Here is a 22224-nt window from a genome sequence, read left to right on the forward strand (position 1 = left end):
AAAGTATAAACACCATGGGACAACACAGCCATCATACCGCTCAGGGAGGAGATGCTTTCGGTCTCCTAGAGATTAACGTACTTTGGTGCGAAAAGTGCAAATCAATCCCAGAATAACAGCAAAGGACCTTGTGAAGATGCTGGAGGAAACAGGTACAAAAGTATCTATATCCACAGTAAAACGAGTCAAATATCGACATAACCTGAAAGGCCGCTCCGCAAGGAAGAAGCCACTGCTCCAAAACCGCCATAGAAAAAGCCAGACTATGGTTTGCAATTGCATATGGGGCCAAAGATCATACTTTTTGGAGACATGTCCTCTGGTCTGATGAAACAAAAATAGAACTGTTTGGCCATAATGACCATCGTTATGTTTGGAGGAAAAAGGGGGAGGCTTGCAAGCCAAAGAACACCATCCCAATCAAGAAGCACGGGGTGACAAACATGTGTGGGCAGAACTGAAAAGGCGTGTGTGAGCAAGGAGGCCTACAAACCTGACTCAGTTACACCAGCTCTGTCAGGAGGAATGGGCCAAAATTCACTCAATTTATTGTGGGAAGCTTGATGAAGGCTACCTGAAACATTTGAACCAAGTTAAACAATTTAAAGGCAATGCTACCAATTAATAATTGAGTGTATGTAAACTTCTGAACCACTGGGAATGTGATGAAAGAAATAAAAGCTGAAATAAATCATTCTCTCTACTATCATTCTGACATTTCACATTCTTAAAATAAAGTGTTGATCCTAACTGTGGTGATCCTAATTTTTACGAGGATTAGATGTCAGGAATTGTGAAAAACTGAGTTTAAATGTATTTGGCTAAGGTGTATGTAAACTTCCGACTTCAACTGTAAATAGTGTGCATGCACACACACCTTAGGGCCTTACAATTACACACTGGTGCCAGTTGTGGTAAGTTGGCTTCATATCACACTCCTATTAGAAAGCAGACCGTCCATACCGCAGTAAAACTGCAGTTACTGGAAAGGAAGCGCTTCCATTTTATTCTACCACTCTGTTTTTATATAGTCACCCTGACCCTGAATCCCGTTATCTGGTTTTAATGTCCATCCAGAACTCCCTTCCAGCCAATCAGAATTGAGTATTCAACAATGCTGTGGTATATCTATGCAATAAGGCCAGAGGGGGTGTAGTATATGGCCAATATACCACGGCAAAGGGCTGTTCTTACGCATGATGCAATGCAGAGTGCCTGGACACAACCCTTAGCGGTGGTATATCGGCAATATACCACAAACCCTGAGGTGCCTTATTGCTATTATAAACTGGTTACCAACGTAATTAGAGCAGTAAAAATAAATGTGTCATAACCGTGGTATACGGCTGTCTGCCAATCAGCATTCAGGGCTCGAACAACTTTAACGTATTGTTCAGTGACAATTGTTAGATCAAGAAAAACCCTCCAAAAACAGGGCAAACCCTTTGATAATAGCAAACCTCCCAAGCATGAAGAAAACTACCCAAACTCCACAAATACAGCGCATGGTGCTGCATCAGTATCCGAACCCCCCCCCCCTCCCACCACTCTCAACCCCCTTTCCTGTCTCTCATTTCTTTGGATAGTTTTGGCCTCTTCAAGTCAGTGTGTGAAATCTGTTCAGTGGGCTGCTCATAATGTTTTATAATAATTATTTTTAAAAAGAATACCACAAAATCAGTCAACTAGACCTTGATTACTCCTGTACGAGGGGAGAAACATACTCATCGGCACCCTAACCCAAAACATCTTCCTGCGGCCATGCGCTGGGTGTGTACACACACACTGTAAAAACTCTAAGCACATATGTGTGTGCATGTGTATGTAGGCACGTGTGTGTGTGTTAACCCCGATCTGGGTGCTGCTGACTAAGTAGAGTGGAGAGGAGAGTGCCTACTACTACCCCAGCTGCAGCAGCCCGGGGCCCCGGCCCAAAATGCTGTAATTATGTTGGATTAGGGGGAGGGGCTCTCCCTCTCCAGACCGGCTGCCAAACATTTTGTCCCAGATTACTGCCCTGCCACTAAGCAGCTGAACTCGGCCAGCGGCGGGCGGCTGCCCCGGGTGGAATTACACTGCCACGGACGGGGGGTGGCAGGGTCACAGGGCCCTTAGCCTCCGTGGGCATAGGGCAGATCTGGGGTAAGTCATATCAGGCAGTCATACCCAGAGTCCTCCCGCTGTACTAATGCCAGGGGTCACACAATGGTGGGTGAGATCTGGTATTACTCAAGCACTACATAGTGTGCCTACTTTGCCTAATGCATTTAGAAGTCATTAAGGGATCTTGATTGCTTTCTAATTGCTTTTTGACTGCCACATCCATTTTGTACGACTTTTCTCTGAGCTCTGTGCGGATTGGTTTCCATACCACCTGCCATCTTCCTGTGTATCAGTGCGAAACGCAAGTGGAGTTAAAGACACAAAGTGGGAGATAGTTTGAAAACATTTTTATTCAAGCTGAACCAAAATAAGGTGTTTAGAGAGAAATCCTGAGTAACAACAATTACTTACAAGTACAGTTTTTCATTTTGCCTGAACAAGGCAATAGAACAGAATCATTGTACACCTTTTTAAATGAGCAGGTCAAGGGGTGTGTTAAAGACCCCTGTTTTGCATCAAACTACAAATGAACACAGCATATACTCCTGTTCATCCTCCAGCATATAAACACCAAATGTATTTGGACAGTGAAACATAAAAAAAACATTTATTTTGGATTTGAGATTAAATGTTTCATATGAGGTGATAAAAGGTGACATTTTGTACTGTAACCATTTAGAAATATGTATATGTATCGAGTTCCCCCATATGAAGAAGTCATAAGGGAAAGGGGAGAATACCTCATCAGTTGTACAACTTAATGCATTCAACTGAAATGTGTCTTCCGCATTTAACCCAACCCCTCTGAATCAGAGAGGTGCGGGTGGCTGCCATAATCAACATCCACGTCTTCGGCCGCCGGGGGAAACAGTGGGTTAACTGCCTTGCTCAGGGGCAGAAGGACAGATTTCGACCTTGTCAGCTCGGGGATTCGATCCAGCATCCTTACGGTTACTGGGTTACTGGCCCAACGCTCTAACCACTAGGCTACCTGCTTCCTCTTTAATTCACGTAGTGTATTAAAGTAGTATTTGGTCCCATATTCAAGCTTGTAACGACAAACTCTGTGGTTGTATTTGCAGTTTGTTATGTTTTACCCAATAGTAACTGAATGGTGACTGGAGTCATTTTCTAAGTGAGTAGATCACATGTTTCTGAACAGTTCTAAATGAATCCTGATAATGCCATGATTATTCATAATTCATTCAGGATTTTTAATGATGAGTGAGAAAGTTACAAAGGCTACAACAAAACATGCTAACATCTCACTATTACCACACTATTACCATTTTTTTTTTTGGGGGGTGACCTTTGTGCCTCTAACTTTCTCACATCATTATTCACAATTCATTCACGTTTATCCATTCATTATGACATTCATCCACATTTATAATAAAAGTGACACAACACATTATTCACCATTCAGTTCCTATTGGGCAAAACATTATCTGAAACAACCAAAACAAACTGCAAATGCATCCAACAAGTTTGTAGCCACAAGCTTGATGTAGTCACTGTGTGCTATGAATATGGGACCAAATACTAAACTTTTGACTACTTTAATACACTGTTAGTGAATTTGTCTGAATACTTATGCCTTCTTCAAATAGGGGTACAAGATACATCAACCGTAAAAACAGATATATATAAAGGTGACATTTTGTACTGTGGCTCAAATCCAAAAATGCTGGAGTAAAGATACATTTTAAATTGTAGCTTCACTGTCCAAATACATATGGTGTTGACTGTAGTATCACACAACATATCAAGTACCTCAGTGGATGAAACAAATCTGTTTTAACAGATTCCATCCATTCACAGAGATAGATCATTACCCCCCCCCCATCTCTGTGAATGGATCAGTTTCATGCCCCCCCCCCTCTGGGCTAACATGCTGTACACATAGAACCCCACCACACTATACTCCCAACTTCAGAAGGCGGCATCAGAGAGAGTGCTTCAGAACGTCAAACACCTTCAGGGCAGACTCGATACAGCCGTCGAAATTGGAATGCGTGAAGCCGTCGCCCCCACACACCAACAGAGGCTGGGACAGCAGTGTCATCTGCCCCGGGCAGTCGGCCACCGAGCTCCTCACCTAATTAGTCGAGAAAGAGAGAGAGGGGGGGGGGTAGAGAGTTAGGGGATCCTTCTGATTTTTGCGGTATTTCACGAGACTCTGGATAATTTAGAATTATTACCGATATTGAAATTCTCCGGAAAATACTAATCTCTACACTATTTGCCACATATCTATTCACACAGATATAGTAGAATGAGAATTGAGAGAATTATTTGTTTGTACTACAATTATCCTATTACCCTTTTACAGGGGCTGAGTCACTGTCTTACTGGTGCTCTTCCATGCCATCCCTAGGAGGGGTGCATCACTTGAGTGGGTTGAGTCACTGACGTGATCTTCCTGTCTGGGTTGGCGCCCCCCCCCCTTGGGTTGTGCCGTGGGGGAGATCTTTGTGGGCTATACTCAGCCTGGTCTCAGGATGGTAAGTTGGTGGTTGAAGATATCCCTCTAGTGGTGTGGGGGCTGTGCTTTGGCAAAGTGGGTGGGGTTATATCCTGCCTGTTTGGCCCTGTCCGGGGGGGGGGGGTCTCATCAGATGAGGCCACAGTGTCTCCTGACCCCTCCTGTCTCAGCATCCAGTATTTATGCTGCAGTAGTTTGTGTCTCGGGGGGCTAGGGTCAGTCTGTTATATCTGGAGTACTTCTCCTGTCTTATCTGGTGTCCTGTGTGAATTTAAGTATGCTCTCTCTAATTCTCTCTTTCTCTCTCCTTCGTCTCTTTCTCTCTCTCTTTCGGAGGACCTGAGCCCTAGGACCATGCTTCAGGACTACCTGGCATGATGACTCCTTGCTGTCCCCAGTTCACCTGGCCGTGCTGCTGCTCCAGTTTCAACTGTTCTGCCTGCGGCTATGGAAACCTGACCTGTTCACCGGATGTGCTACCTGTCCCAGACCTGCTGTTTTCAACTCTCTAGAGACAACAGGAGCGGTAGAGATACTCTGAATGATCGGCTATGAAAAGCAAACTGACATTTACTCCTGAGGTGATGACTTGTTGCACCCTCAACAACTACTGTGATTATTGTTACTTGACCATGCTGGTCATTTATGAACATTTGAACATCTTGGCCATGTTCTGTTATCATCTCCACCCGGCACAGCCAGAAGAGGGCTGGCCACCCCTCAGACTGGTTCCTCTCTAGGTTTCGTCCTAGGTTTTGGCCTTTCTAAGGAGTTTTTTCTAGCCACCGTGCTTCTACACCTGTATTGCTTGCTGTTTGGGGTTTTTAGGCTGGGTTTCTGTACAGCACTTTGAGATATCAGCTGATGTAAGAAGGGCTATATAAATAAATGTGATTTGATCCTGAAATCCCCAGTCTTTTCTAACAGTCTGTGCTCCGGGTAGGTCTATACATGGTGGGATACAATGGAGGATGCTGGAGGGGAGGACAATTCATAATAATGTTTGGAACAGAGCGAATGGCACCAAATGCATGGAAAACATGCGGTTGATTGATTTGATACCATTCCACTAATTCCCCTCCAGTCATTACCATGAGCCCGTCCTCCCCAATTAAGGTACCACCAACCACCTGTGGTGGGATAGTACAGCTCAAGCCAGAAAAATGCACTGTCTTTGGCTAGACGAGCAGATATGAAATCAGCCTCGCAGCCAACTGTCTTCCTCATGTTTCAAGCCTGAATGCCGAGAGTTCAGTGTGTTAATGATTTGGGAGTGTAAACACACAAGTCTGTGTACGTGTCATAGCAAGGGCCATTTTTAGAGGCTTCTGCTGGCCTGCACTGAGGTACACTGCCCCTCACCGCTAAGGGTAAGGAAATAGTATCCATTTCCTGCTGGGGCTTTTAATAGCCCACTACTGTGTGCTGATATCAACCCCCACTCTCCACCTCCCTCCCTCCCTCCATCCCCACTCCTCCCCAAAAACTAAATATTGTGTTTGCCCATGCATTTCTGAATGGTAATCACCATGTAAATCAATTGATAAGCATTCTTGTTGAAATCTAGCAGTGGACAAATTGTTTGGTTTACTCTAGTGGTAAGTTGATACAGCGGGCCTGAGCTCTGCTGTCTCCATATACAGTGCGAGGCTGATTTTCCAGGGCAAAGAGCACGGAGAGTGAAGGAGGAGGGTGGTTTTGGACATTAAGATAAAATGCCCCAATATAAACACGTTTTATAGCAAGGAAAGCATGAGATTCTAGCAGCTGAGAATATGGCTGTTTCATGGCCAGGTCGCAGTTGTAAATGAGAACTTGTCCTCAACTGGCCTACCTGGTTAAATAAAGGTGAAATAAATAACTTAAGTATCTAAAGAGAAAGCAACCTATAACCTACATCGAAGAAACAGTTAACTACTATAACTGTTAGGATAAATCATTTCCTCAAGTTAATAAATATATATATTTTACACTTCTCATTTAGCAGTCGCTCTTATCCATTTTCGTACTGGTCCCCCGTGGGAATCGAACCCACAACCCTGGTGTTGCAAGCGCCATGCTCTACCAACTGAGTCACACATGTTCCTCGCTCTCACAATGGCCTTTGCTAGAATGTCTGCTTGTGTATTTGACAGGGAGCTGATGTGTGTATGGTATGAGTGTGTGTGTATGAGTGCGTGTGTATTTCAGTACAAATGTGCATGTGTTCTACCATGGCCCGTCCAGTTCCAGTGGGCCTTGGCCCATGCTCTGGCACTCCCAGTGATGTGCCTCCCACACAGATGTTCTGTGGCCTCTGACCCCCAGCCCAGTCCAGCCTCGCTTAGCAGAGTGTGTGTGAGTGTGTTGGAGAGGGAGAGAGAAAGAGAGTGATAGAAAAAGCAAGATAAAAAGCATGAGAGAGAAAGAATGATAGAGAGCGAGAGAAAGCATGATAGAGAGCGAGAGAAAGCCAGCGAGAGAAAGAATGATAGAGAGCGAGAGAAAGCCAGCGAGTGAAAGAAAGAGCGAGAAAGAGAGCAAGACAAAGAGCAAGTGAGAGAAAGAGCGAGCGAGAATGATAGATCATGATAAAGCGAGAGAATGATAGAGCGAGAGAATGAAACAGAGAGAGGGAGAGAGAATGAGAAAGAGGGAGAGAGAATGAGAGAAAGAGCAAGCAAAAGAGAGAAAGAGAGCACGAGAGAGACAAAGAAAGAGCAAGAGAGAAAGAGCGAGAGAAAGAAAGAGCGAGAGAAAGAGTGAAAAAGAGCACGAGAGAGAATGAAACCGAGAAAGAAAGTAGGAGAGAGAGAATGAGAGAGAAAGAGGGAGGGAGAGAGACATGTTCTTGTTCGACTTCAGTAATTAAAGCTATAGTATCTGGTCCAAGAAGCTCAGAAATTCAGGGAAACATCACAGTAAGTAAACAGGACATTGGAGCTACTTGAAAAATGAACACCGTGTCCAACCAGTCTCCATTCACTAAACTTGTGTAGTTTATACACAAGCAGGGAAATGTAATGAATGCACTGAAGTTTAATAGGGTTTGATCGTGATAGATACAGGATGTCAATCTTCTACGTTGACCTTCTTTCCATGCATCGTGACAGGACTGTGAAGTAGAAACAGTTATTTTTCTCTCAAAGGAGTAATGAAGACAAACCTCTTGACAGTCTACTTTCTCTTCTCTCAAAGAAGGAATGAAGACAAACCTCTTGACAGTCTACTTTCTCTTCTCTCAAAGAAGGAATGAAGACAAACCTCTTGACCGTCTACTTTCTCTTCTCTCAAAGAAGGAATGAAGACAAACCTCTTGACAGTCTACTTTCTCTTCTCTCAAAGAAGGAATGCGGTAAAACTCCTGACCGAGTAACCCCGCTCACCTGCGAGTATCTCCACTTCTGGCATTTGATGCTGTCGGGCTGTGGCAGGCCGGGCAGCAGCTTGTTCAGCTCCTCCAGGATGAGAGGCTCCACCTGCTCCTTTGCCTCCTCCAGGTGTTTGATACCAAAGGGAACACTGGTGTGAACCACCATGGAGGTACCACACTCAGGGGATTCTGCACAGAAAGAAAGCACAGTTCAGAACCATACCACCATGGATGGACTAACTCTGCTGACTTTGAACAGCACCACACAAGCATAGCTAAGAACACAGTGCAGTTACGTTTACAATGCAGGACAGTAGAAGTATCAATAATTAAGACATTTATAAGACATTTATGTTTTGGCCACACTGATCATCAGAAACAACTTCTAAGACAGTGAACTCTTAAATCTCACAGCTGAACAGTAAAAGAAATATGAAATATAAATCCAAAACCCCTACTGAATGTGTCCTCAATAGTGGGTCATGAGAAGATTCGTTTTCATAAAGAACTAAGTCCTCAGATTTAAACAGCTGGAGATGGAAATAGCTAAGATGTTGAATAGAACCGAAAATCATCCTTGGCATCAAGATCGTTCCACTAATCTGACAGCGGAATTCTTTGATAGGATTCTGACTCCAGGAAAAAGGAAAAAAAGCACTTCCTTATCTCTGTCCTGATGTTTAATTAAGAGTTGCATGCCAATACCAAACGGGGGTCAAAACTGTGCACGCCGCCGACAACATACGTCATGGCTTTTTAATGAAACGGACTCCTGTACCCAGAATCCCCTGTTTCTTCTTAACTAATATGACCAGCTTGATTTGTAATGCAAATGTCTCCCTCAGTCAGAGGTTGATGTGTGTTGCATGTACAGGTACTGCCAAAAAGGTAATGCCAATGTAAAGTGTCTTGAAGCTGTTCTGGCTTCAAGTGCCTGGAACTCTATTGGAGGGATGCGACGCCATAATTTGGTGTTTTGTTGGTGGCGGAAAACGCCGTTTCAGGCACCGCTCCAGAATCTCCCATAAGTGTTCAATTGAGTTGAGATCTGGTGACTGAGGTTGGCGTATGGTTTACATCGTTTTCATGCTCATCAACCACTCGTACCCTGTGGATGGGGGCTTTGACATCCTATGGGGGCATAGCCATGGAATCCAAAATAATGGCCTGCCCAGCATTTTTATACATGACCCTAAGAATCATGGGATGTTAATTGCTTAATTACCTCAAGAACCACACCTTTGTAGAAGCACCTGGTTTCAATAGACTTTGTAACACCAATTTGTAAGTCGCTCTGGATAAGAGCGTCTGCTAAATGACTTAAATGTAAATGTAACCCTAATTTCCTCAAGTGTTTCCTTTATTTTGGCAGTTACCAAAAACACAACATGCAGGTAACTGTACACACAACCGAAAGGCTTGTCGTCTGCTGTGGATCCGGCTGTGTGATGTTGACATCATGCAGGGAATGGACACAGTAAGGTCCTGTTTCTAATGACTGACAGACAACAAGCACAGACAGACAGGGCTCTGACCCATAAAGGACACTTTGCGTTGATTTCTCGCGGCTGTACGTCGTGAAGTCATCTCTCTGATGAAATTGTCTTAAAACCATATTTAAACTGATTGCGGAGAACAATAGTTTACCACAGCAAATAAACACATCCCGCGATTGACTTGCCGGAGCGGGACACAGAGTTACCAGAAGGTCAATAATCTCCACCTGCTCGGTTTATTTTTTTTTAAAGCGGCAGAAGAGACCATGTTGTGTGACTGAGCGTACACACAAACACAGCCAGCTGTTTTGTTTGGAGCTAAACTGGAGATGCTAAACTGACTTGTGGGAAACTAGGGAGCTGGGGATGCTAACTGTGGGGTCACAGAGACTCTACAGCACACATTCACTGGGGTCTAACTTTTGTCCAGTGGGCCATTCTGGTTTGGCTCATGGGTAAGAGAGACACTCTAACCAGTGTTTGGCATCACTGTGCCCAGGCAAAGGGCCAGCTAGTGAGAGAAAATGAGATCGGGAAAGAAAGAGGAAGACAAACAAAGAGGAAGACAGAAAGAGGTGCGAAACCCAAACAGCGTATCCTGTGTGGAGGATATTTGTTGTCATGGTGACTGAACCCACAGATGACTGTTTCACCATGATCACTTGAGATGTGTCATTCCTGGAAGTGAGCTTTTGCATCTGCTGTTCTCCTCCAACAAAAAAATTCAGTTCAGATGGAGAGGGCAGAAATGGAGACAGAGACCATGTTAATATGACAGGGTTCTCCAACCCTGTTCCTGGAAAGCTACCCTCCTGTAGGTTTTCAATCCAACCCCAGTTGTATCTATCAAATCAATTTTTATGGTCACAAACATATATGTAGCAGATGTTATTGTGGGTCTAGCTAAATGCTTGTGTTCTTAGCTCCAACAGTGCAGTAGTATCTAATAATACACACATCTAAAAAGTAAAATAATTAATTAATTAAGATAATTAATTAAGAAATATTAGGATGGGCAAAGTCGGAGTCCGGAATGTAATGGGATGTATAGACAATATGGACAGTATATAGAGTAAAAAATGTAGTATATCTGACGAATAGTATATGTACAGCGATTGTTAAATAGGATAGGCCTCGACAAGAATACAGTATAGAAGAATGATGTGGGTGAAACAGTACTGTATGTAAATATTATTAAAGTGACCAGTGTTCCATGACTATGTACATAGGGCAGCAGCCTCTAAGGTGCAGGGTAGAATAACCGGGTGGTAGCCACCTAGTAACAGTGTCTAAGTTCAGGGCAGGGTACCGGGCTGAGCCTGGCTAGTGGTGACTATTTAAAACAGTCAGATGGCCTGGAGACAGAAGCTGTTTTTCAGTCTCTCGGTCCCAGCTTTTATGCACCTGTACTGACCTTGCCTTCTGGATGGTAGAGGGGTTAACAGGCCGTGGCTCGGGTGGCTGAGGTCCTTGATCTTCTTGGCCTTCCTGTGACACCGGGTGCTGTAGATGTCCTGTAGGGCAGGCAGTGCGCTCCCGGTGATGCGTTGGGCAGACTGCACCACCCTCTGGAGAGCCCTACAGTTGCGGACGTTACAGTTGCCGTACCAGGCGGTGGTACAGCCCGACAAGATGCTCTCAATGGTGCATCTGTAGAAGTTTGTGAAGGTCTTAGGGGCCAAGCCAAATTTCTTCAGCCTCCTGAGGTTGGAGGCTGTTGCGCCTTCTTCACCACACTGTCTATGTGGGTGGACCGTTTCAGAATGTCAGTGATGTGTACGTAGAGGAACTTGAAGCTTTTACCTTCTCCACTGTGGCCCCGTCGATGTGGATGGGGGAGTGCTCCCTCTTACGGTCTCCTGAAGTCCACGATCAGCTCCGTCCTACAGGACGGTATCTCTGTGGGAACCTACAGGACGGTATCTCTGTGGGAACCTACAGGACGGTATCTCTGTGGGAACCTACAGGACGGTATCTCTGTAGGAATGGTGTTAGGCGAGCCCTGTTATAATATGTAGGATATGACACAGAGGAGATGGACAGAGGGCTCTTTTGAAATTCATATCTGACTGTGCAAGGCCATGGTATAAAATATTAGATTTTTTTATGGTATATGGCACCACTAAAAGGTGTTTGAGTAGCTGGTATTAAGACCTTACAATCAGTTATTGGTTGTTTTATACGTAAATAGGTAGAGGCTGGCACCAACTCTGCTTCCGAGGTAGAAGCAAGAGACTACAACGTTCACCAGGTAGAAAAACAAAGACAGGCTCCACTCAGAGCAATTTGGCAACAAAGTTATGCAGTGTGCAATTTGCATTGGTTAACTTACCTTTATATGACACAGGGGGCCCATTGTCCTGTCCTGTGACTGGACACCTGTTCCCCTGGTCACAGCAAGCACCCCGTTTTAGACCACTGCAGAGAGTTGGAGAGACACTCCACAGCTATTCCTTAAAGCGCCTCCCCTGCTCTCTGCATTCACAAGCTTTCAAAGGGCCATTCAGAAATAATCTGAGAGAAGTTTGCTTGCACACTACTACCCTGCTTAATCAGGCGGGAAGTGAGCTGGGAACTGGCGGGTTGATGGTATCAAACCCATTGCCTACAGTAGTGACCTTGAGCAAGCTCCCTGGACACCCAGTGTGGCAGCCCCCCACAACAATCAAGTTGTAGAAACATCTCAAGGATGATCAATGGAAACAGGACCTGAGCACCTGAGTGCAATTTTAAGTCTCATAGCAAAGGCTCTGAATAGTTATGTAAATGTATTTTTTTCATAATTTAAAAAAATACATTTCTTAAAAATGCAAAAACCTGTTTTTGTTTTGTTATTATGTGGTATTGTGATGTCATTATGGGGTATATTGTGTATAGATTGATTAAATACATTGACGAGGACCATTTTAGAATAAGGGTGTAACGTAACAAAAATGTGGAAAAAGTCAAGTATGTGTATGCTTGTGTGTCTTTAGGAGGGTTTGGGATAAAAATCTAAATGTACATTTCGGTTGGACCTTGTGTGGAATTGACCAATGAAGTGATCTTTATCTTCTCTGAAACTGGAAACACTTATCTCCCTCACTAGCTTTAAGCACCAACTGTCAGAGCATTTTACAGATTACTGCACCTGTACATAGCCCACCTATAATCTAGCCCAAACAACTACCTCTTTCCCAACTGTATTTAATTTATTTATTTATTTTGCTCCTTTGCACCCCATTATTTTATTTCTACTTTGCACATTCTTCCATTGCAAAACTACCATTCCAGTGTTTTATTGTGCTATATTGTATTTACTTTGCCACCATGGCCTTTTTTGCCTTTACCTCCCTTCTCACCTCATTTGCTCACATTGTATATAGTATTGTTTATACTGTATTATTGACTGTATGTTTGTTTTACTCCATGTGTAACTCTGTGTCGTTGTATCTGTCAAACTGCTTAGCTTTATCTTGGCCAGGTCGCAATTGTAAATGAGAACTTGTTCTCAACTTGCCTACCTGGTTAAATAAAGGTGAAATAAAAATTTAAAATATAATATTCCCCCCCCCCCCGTACCGTGAGACATCCATGTCTTCATCACTGGAAAAGACAAAAAGGTTGAGTTTGATATCATTTAAAATCTTCAAAACATGGCTGTGAAACAAGGTAAACATTTCTGTAAACAATGTAACAAAAAAACATTAACCTTGAACATCAATTACCTAAAAACACGTTAAAAAAAAACCTATACATTTTAATATAATCTGAGGTGTTTGTTTCGTGCCCACCATTGTTTGAGACACAGCATACTCTTCAATATAGGGTGGGTGTCATGTTTTGGCTGATAAAAGTACTCAAATAGGGAATTTATAGTTTCAAAATGGTAGCACGAAGATGGTTGGAGGTCTACACATCAGAGAATGTTGGCTTGAACGGAAATATCAGTTAAAGAAAAAAATGTATTATACTGTCAATCTTCCATAGGAAACCTATTGAAATCAAAGACACATAACGAAATATACATTCCTATTTAAGTTGGCATTCGCCAGTGGGTGGACCAGAAATACACCTTTGTGGTAGTAATTGTGAGATAAAACTTCAATTTAAATAACATTTCAATGATGTACCAACTAAATGATACTGGTCTGAAAGTAGATTTCAATTCTATGAATTCTATTTCTATGATTGAAATGACACCCACCCTTTATTCAAGAGTATGTTGTGTCTTAACAGATTATGTCAAATAGGGTATAAACTACATATGTATAACACAAAAATAAATAAATATAGAAAAAGCCATTTACATTTTTTTAAAAATTTTTAAGGATTTAAAAAATACAAATTTAATACAAACTTTTTTTCAAGGAATTACAAAATACTTAAGAATTGAAATGATATAAAACTCAACCGTTTCTATTTTCCAGTGAGGAAGACATGGATGTCTCATGGTATGGTAGGGTATGCAACATGGGTCAACTTTAAGCACCTTTATCCCCTGAATGTTTTGGCATTCAGGTCAAAAAAGTCACTTTATGAACACTTCTATGATGGGCAAATATGTACGGAAAATTGTATTTTTTGTTTGTTTGTCTACTATTCTTGTGGGGACTTCTGGTCCCCACAAGTATAGTTAAACATGTCCACACACACACAAATACATATATTTCTCTCTCTGAAACGCACACACAAACCCCTCCAGGTGTGATATAAGAGGATGTTGTTCCTTCTTATAGCAGCCGAGAGGCAGTGGTTTTGTAGCAGAAATCAGAGCTGTTAATGAAGGCTGGTACATGTGTGTGTTCGCAGAAGCCTGACCTCAGGGTCTGTGCTCCCCTGCTCAGCGTCTAATGCATCTCCCTCCTGTGTTCAATCAGTAATGAAGCCTGACTACCAATGGACTGACTGGGCAAGCCCAGCACTCAGGGAGCCAATCAAATAATTAGGACTATGGAGGGTCTCCCCCCAGCATCATCAAAAAAGGTTGAGTTTGAATGAAACCGTCACAACTTGTATATTGGGATTTTGAATGTACACAAAATGCAGCTTCATAAAGTCCAGGAAGAATCCAGTGGACTGAAGGCATAAGCTGGCATGGAAAGTTACATGCCTGCTGAACAGTGGTACTCAATTAGAGAGACATTGTGACGCATGCCTTCCAGAGAGGGAGAAAGAGAAGCAGAAAAGCAAACAGAAAGAGAGTCCGACAGAGAGAAAAAGAGAATGAATGACAGACAGAAAGAGAGTGGTAGCACTGACCTAAATTGGCTTTTTATCGCCAATGGCGATGAAGCAAATATATATATTTTTTAATTGATTAGGTATAAAAAAAAATCTGATTAATGCATAGCGGGGTAGGGTGAGAGGAGGCGGCAAAGAGAGAGACAGAGAGAGGCAGAGAGAGACACAGAGACATGGCAGAGAGAGAGGGAGAGAGAGAAAGACAGAGATAGCGAGAGAGGCAGAGACAGAGAGAGAGAGAGACACACAGAGACATGGCAGAGAGAGAGGGAGAGAGACACAGAGACAGACACACAGAGAGACAGAGACATGGCAGCAATAAAATGGTAGCACTGACCTAAATTGCGCTTTTTATCGTCAATGGCGATGAAACGAATGCAGGGATTATTGGAGATGTACTTGGCGGCCCAGGGGACGTCGATGTGAGCCTGGGCTTTGTAGAAGAGGCCCAGCGCATAGCGCGACGAATAGCTCACCGCCTCAAGCTGCTGCCGCTGACTCTTCTCTAGCACTGCAGCATAGAGAAACAGAGGGACAATGTCAGGGTCTATACGCCTGTTAACATGCCAGTATCAGGTAGCCTAACCTGGACACACACAACCTACACTTACAATGAATACCACTGAGGTGATGGGACTGTGTACCAAAGTCTAGGTCCCAGTCAAGCTAACATTTCCCAGTATCAGGCTTCACTCATTCATCCCCACTGAGCCCTCAACGGGACATTAATGGCTCTACACAGTAGTCTACGAAACAGATCCGACAGAGGTTCGTTTGCGTGGCTCTCTACATAGTCAGATTGCGTAGACTGTGAAACCACTGTGGAGAGCCCTTCAGATGACATAGATTACATTTTCTTAAATGGATTTGATCCAAGCAGGTTTACAGCAGCGACATTAATGCAATCTTGAAAAAATAATTAAAATACTCTGCACGTTAGGCTCCAGTTATGATATGAATTATATTGTAACTTGACCCATATAAAAGCATGTCTAATGAGGTGCTCAGAGTATGATCATTGAGCAAGCATTCAGTCTACTGAGGCAAGATAGCTACCACCTATCAGACCACATGCATAAGATTGGGTGCAACTAAACTAACATCCATTATTGCAAGGACTGAGTGGAGGTTCTCTCCTTAGTTTATTTATAAGGGTTTGGATTTTTTTTATTTTTAAATGCTGTTTCGTCTGGAACATCTGTTGTTTATTGGCCTCTGAAGCGTCAGCTTGGCCGTGCTTTAGTTATTTAGGGCCCCAGAGTGTAGAGCATATACAGGTCAAAGGTCAACGCTGTGGATTCTAATGCATTTTTCTACTACACATGTTGGAAAGAAAGTCTTCTCATTGAGGCCAACAGTGGGTCCTAAGAAAAAGCAGCAAGTTAACTAACCCTATGGTCGTCTCTGGACGGTCTCTGAGGCGATTCCAGGAGAGTCAATATGGTGGGTAGAACGATGTCTCACTAAAGTTTACGTATGACCGCTTGTGCGACATAACCATTTCTGAATCAGGACGACTAACAACAGGTCAATAGAAAATATATATTTTTAACTGCAAACAAGATTTACCATGAAAGTAAAACAGGGACAAAGAGATAAAACATGAGTGAGGCTTACGAAGCCCATGAGCACAAGTCATGTTAACATATTGCACAGTGCAAATAACAAGCACCACATCTGTACGCTTAACATCCCAGTGACAAAAGCTATTAAATCAACAGAAAGAAAAATGATCCACCCAGTAGTCCCAATGCTGTAGTTCCACTACTGCACGGAACACTTGTAAATGGTCATCTAATTATCGCCACACCGAGCTGACGATGGGGGAATATGACAGTGCCAGTCACAAGGTCACATGACTTTCCCAGGATATGGAGCCTTTTCTCATTATCTGTGTCATCCAGGAACATCTGGCCCAGATTAGGCCCATGTAAATGTGGCTCTTGGTACGACCGGGCAATCTGCTGCAGCATCGCACAAACGCCCGGCCGGCGCACACGCACGCACGCACGCACGCACACAAACAAAAAGGGGATAATGCAGAACCACTATCTGATAGATAGATATATATCTATATATATCTATGAGGCTTTCTGTTTCTCATGGATATTAAGCAAGCCCATTGTTAGCTGCTGTTTAAAGATTTCAGACACAGGCAGGGTGGATTCAGTACTCTATTCCCAAACGCATTACGCTTAACTACAGTTAGACCCTGAGGTAACATTTGGTCATGGAAAATACTTGAATGACCTGAAGAGACAAATCTTTTGAAAGGCTTGTTCTACTGAGCGGTCAGCATTGGGGTCCACCTAAACCTCACTCACGGAGCTGTTTAAGATATAGCGCTAGTAGATCGGAGGGGAAAGAGAATTTCGGCTCAAAATGATCCTGAACAATGCTGCTTGTTCCAATGAGCTGTTCATGGAATCCCCAGACAGTCCTCCAGTCACGTGAAGGCTGCTCCATTCCATCTCATTAACCTTTTTCTACTAAATCGGACCTGATGAAGGCTCATTGAAGGTTCACTCATCCTGCTTTCTTCAGTGGTGTGGACTCCAGTGTTTTGTTGTGGGTGGCTGTGAGAGATGCCGTCCAATGTGACGATCATCTGGGGGGAGTTATTGTGTCCAGCGTACCAATTCTAGCACAGACGTCCAACAGGTTGTGGTAGGAACACATTTTGGTATGAACAAATATGGAACGGGTATGTGTGTCAAATACCTTGTGTTCAGGCCTGTAAATATACAGTGCATTACAACATTCTGTAAAGATCTATCAGTTAAAGTAATCAAAACACTAGGAACCATTCCTTTCGATATCTATTCCTTTACTATGACACTCAATATTCATTCAGCACAACAAGACGACGACAGATAAATGTGCAAATGGTTGGGGCCTCTTTGGTTCTCCAAGCAGAAGGGAGGGCCTCTCCAACCCCCTTCATTCACCACGAGACAGCACTACAACACACTCACACGTGCACATGCACTCACACACACACATGCTTGCACACACACGCCATCCTCGCACACACTTGTCACCACGGATCCCTCTGGGGTGGGGGTGCCTGCACTCTGTTTGTTCATACATTCCCTCAGGCCCTCTCTGCAGAGACCTGGCCAGCTGCCGTGGCAGGCCTGAGAGAGTGGCTCCCTCAAACTCTGGCAGCTTTGAACAAATGCTTTACAGCTCCTATAAAAACACATTCAGAGCATACGGTTCATCACTAAAATAATCCATATGAGCCAGCGGCTTTTCTATATGATCACCTGGATGTGTAGCAGCCAGGGATCTCTATGGAGGTCTTCCGTGTGTGTGTGTGATGAAGAAAGAACATGTATGTGTGTATGTGCACGCGCCCGCACAGGTGTATGTGTGCAGATGAGAAGGTTCACATTTTCCAGCGTGGCTGTGGTGCAGTCAGTGTGGCTGCCGCCGCTGTGTGTTCGCGTGCGCCAGTGGCCGCCCTGATCTATGATATAGGAGTGGGCTTGCGTGCACTGCACGCACACACACACACACACACACACACCGCTGAGACACGTGTTGACAGGAGAACCCTGGAGGCCCATACGTAGTCCTGAGATACAGATATGACACGGACACCTGGCAGAGCAACAGCCCCTTCCCTCCTAACGGAGGTCCTGGTGCCAGCGACGGTTGGGCAGAGCTACAGCCCCTTCCCTCCTAACGGAGGTCCTGGTGCCAGTGACGGTTGGGCAGAGGTACAGCCCCTTCCCTCCTAACGGAGGTCCTGGTGCCAGTGACGGTTGGGCAGAGCTACAGCCCCTTCCCCCCTAACGGAGGTCCTGGTGCCAGTGTGGGTTGGGCAGAGCTACAGCCCCTTCCCTCCTAACGGAGGTCCTGGTGCCAGTGTGGGTTGGGCAGAGCTACAGCCCCTTCCCTCCTAACGGAGGTCCTGGTGCCAGTGTGGGTTGGGCAGAGCTACAGCCCCTTCCCTCCTAACGGAGGTCCCTGTGCCAGTGACGGTTGGGCAGAGCTCTCAGCAGGAGTAGGGTCTCATCCAACCAGAGTCTCTCTGGGGCAACAGGCCCAGAGCTATAGAGATGCATCTACTATAACACTGCCTTCTGTTCTATTTTCCTAAATGTGCAGATAGTGGATACTCATTGGCTGAATGCACAGCACATATAGTATAGTAGCAAAGGTCAAACAAACAATTCCTTTTAAAAATGCCCCTCAGGTATGCTTGACAGAGGTCTTTAAATCACAATTGGGACTATCTATGGTCTATACCCCCCTACTTTAAGGATTCATGCCACTAGTCAATTACAATGGACCCTCAGGCTTATTGTCTGATGTGCTAGAAATTTAACTGGCTATCAATGCCTTAATTGCAATGCATTTCTTTATGAAAGAGGAAAAGGGAGGAGCTTTGTATAGTGAAGTGAAAGGTGGATGTGGAAGTTACAGTATCAATTGTCATCACCACAGTAAGGGAGGGAGGGGAGGCATACTGGAAAGCTTGAAAGAAAAAAAAAGCTTCCACTCGAACGCGTGCTCAATGTTAAGGTCATGGTCCATGGCAAACAAATAGCACACAGAGCTTCCTTATCTGGGTCTGTGTGTTATGATACCTACCAATGTCATCCATGGTTGACCACAGAAAGCCTTCAACCCCATTCAAATACATTTGAAAAAATTCTAACCTAATTTCAACACGAGGTGCTCAGAAGACACGCAGCGGTTACAATTAGGAAGAAATACATTGCACATATGTACATTGATGTATGGTCAACTGGGACATGCAGTGAATGCACATCACAACATTTCACTCGTGAAGGACATCCTATGAAAGATACAACGCAGCCTTGGGAAAATGTCAAATTGCATTTCCTCCTTTCCTCACGTCCTCGCCTCGTCCTCCAAACCCATTGGATGAGAAGGTCAGAGGGGAGGGATCTCTAACCTTCTCATCCAATGGATTTTAAGGAGGCGAGAAGACGTGAGCAATCCGGGAAATGCAATTCCGATTCTCCCCTGCTCCCTTCTCCTGTGTCCACCTGTCCTCTAGTCAGATAGGAGACATGCTCCCCTCACATCGCCATCCCCAGAGGAAACCGCTTCGTCCCTCCACGCCGCAATCTCTTTTCACCTAATTGCATTTTTTTGTCAAACCTTGTAAAGGATCTGTGCGGGCAGCGGAGCGGCAGCCACGAGGAGTCACGTGTCACTTGCAAGGCCCGGTTACACATCATAAACAGCAATGCCTCTTTCCCATCTGGCAGGGGCAAGGCTGTAAAAGAGAAAGTTATTGTGAAACATGCTCGACAGCTCACATCCAATCAATGGGGAGTAAAAGGGAGGTAAAGAGAGCGGAGGAAGAGAAACGTGCAGGCCAGGCATTTTTCATATAAAATCCCAAAGTTCAATAGTTAGAGGCATAAATATCATACCCCCCCAAAAACGCTAACCACTCCTGTCATTGGTAATGGTGGTATGCTCTTTCTCTTTCATCATTATTCATGATTCATTCATGATTATCCGTAATTATGGTAGCATCCACATTGTGTTTAAAAACATATTCTATTCTTATTTACAATAAAAGTGACTCCAAAATGACAATACATTATTTACCATTAATTTATATTGGGCGCAGCATGATCTGAAACTACCTAAATAAACTGCAAATACATCCATCATGTCTGTAGAGTCACAAGCTTGATGTAGTCATTGCGTGCTAGGAACATGGGACCAAATACTAAACTGTTGACTACTTTAATACACAAGTGAATTTGTCCAAATACTTGACACCTTCAAATGGGGGGGACTAGATACATAACATGCTTTCATTTCTAAACGGTAAAACAGGTAAGAATGGAGAAAAAAAAAGGAAAGAAAAAAGTGTGACATTCCGTACTTTCGCCTCATACGAAACATTATCTCAAATCCAAAATGCTGGAGAAGAGACAAATTAAAATATTTACCTTCACTGTCCAAATAAATACATAGGGGAGTGTATACAGCATTTTTAACTCACTGCGTCAGGGTGCTAGCCAGCCATGCTACATAAAGTCTGCTCTGGGCCAGATTTATAGGCCCTGCAGCCTGGGCCAAGGAACCAGAGAGAACTGCAGCCCTGCATTGCTGTTGCTGGACTCCAAATGAATGTGTAGTATGAGCAGGGTGTGTGTACAGGTGGGAACTGTTAATCACGACAGGTATACTGAGGAGTCAGGAGTCTAGTTCCCTAAACGTACTACTGCCACACTCAAGGTGGGTGTTTCCCCCCTAAAACCACAGGTTTAGGATCAGATGACCCTAAATAGTCCTAACTTGACCAATTAAGGGAATGAAACAACACAGACCTGGGCTGACTAGTGATTTGGGGGGGGGATCTCCTCCCTCTCAATATGGTGCTGCAGACTGAGATACCATCACGGTGCTCTCTGAGGATCCAAGCTATGTCCATTACTAAGGAGGAGACCTTGACATCCAGTCTAGGTGGTGACAGTCACCATGGACATCATATTTGACCAGGTTAGACACCTGCTGCTGGCTAATGGGCTGAGATGTGTCACTACACAGGGGGATAGAGACAGAAGAGGGGACAGGGAAACGGAGTGTCCTTCATCTATGAGGAACATATAGAGGAGAATCTGAGAAGATCCTTGTAAGTCCCTCTCACTATAACAAGGATGTTCTGTCCACCAACAACTCTATAATAAAGGGCTGGCAAGAACAAAAGGAAGGCTAACCCATACAGGTGTAGGATCTTACATTTCAGACAGTTCGCTAAAGCAGGAAAATAATCCTGCAGCAACAGGAAATGTGAATTATTACATGGATTATAATTATTGGAAATGTATACATTTTTTTGTATGGGAAAATTAAGTCTGCAATTTCCAAGTAGAAATTACAAACTTCAGAAGCCTTTTTAAACCTCAAATACACTACATGTTTTACATGTTCTGCATTGCAGGAAAGTTCTGCAACAGGGTGATCAAATTAAGATCCTACATCTGTAGAACAGCATAGTGAGATGACAACACTACAAATACACTGACCACATCCGCAGGCCTGTTAACACACACTTAGGTGTCAAACCATGCAGACTCTTTCCTCCAGAGTGTATTATAAAGTGTGACAACAGTTCAGTAATAAAGGTTTGATAGGATGTAAAAACGAAGCGCATCATCTCTGTGGTGTCCACACACTGTGCCATGCTTAATTTAAAAAGCAAGATGTAATAAGCAAAGAATGAGCTGAGCCACAAAAACCAAGTACTCAATGAAAAGAGCTACATTAAGTACTGACACACTCTCACCTGCAAGAGTGTTTATTCACCAAAGCATCAGAGTCTGCTTATTTGAAAAACAGGGGTGGTGGGAGATTTGTTTTCTTCACGTTAGTATTGTTTAAAAATGGACATTGTTGCGAGCGAACACAAACGTTTGAATGGGTCGCAACACTACTCCCATCCATTCTCCATTGTTCCCAGCCAGGACCTGGTCTTTAGCCATTTCCCTAGGGGGGCTCGGGTCCGGTACCATGGCAACGCATTGAAAAGTTATTCAGCTCTAGCTGCATCGTTCCCCCAAGTT

The 22224-nt window shown here is 43.9% G+C and overlaps 1 protein-coding gene across 2 annotated transcripts in view; it reads right to left on the minus strand.

Moving 5' to 3' along the window:
* Positions 1-2435: 2435 nt before the first annotated feature.
* rnls (renalase, FAD-dependent amine oxidase) overlaps positions 2436-22224 on the minus strand; it is a 42218-nt gene continuing 22429 nt past the window's right edge. For both annotated transcript variants that reach the window (XM_029629012.2, XM_029629013.2), the window contains exons 5-7: positions 14997-15170; positions 7954-8129; positions 2436-4201 (exon numbers count right to left, since the gene is read on the minus strand). In XM_029629012.2, coding sequence (XP_029484872.2) covers positions 4049-4201; positions 7954-8129; positions 14997-15170 — 503 coding nt within the window. In that variant the 3' untranslated portion in view covers positions 2436-4048. The remainder of the gene's footprint in view (positions 4202-7953; positions 8130-14996; positions 15171-22224) is intronic.

The sequence above is a fragment of the Oncorhynchus nerka genome, linkage group LG23 (genome assembly GCF_034236695.1).
Source record: "Oncorhynchus nerka isolate Pitt River linkage group LG23, Oner_Uvic_2.0, whole genome shotgun sequence".
In the NCBI taxonomy this organism is placed as follows: domain Eukaryota; kingdom Metazoa; phylum Chordata; class Actinopteri; order Salmoniformes; family Salmonidae; genus Oncorhynchus; species Oncorhynchus nerka.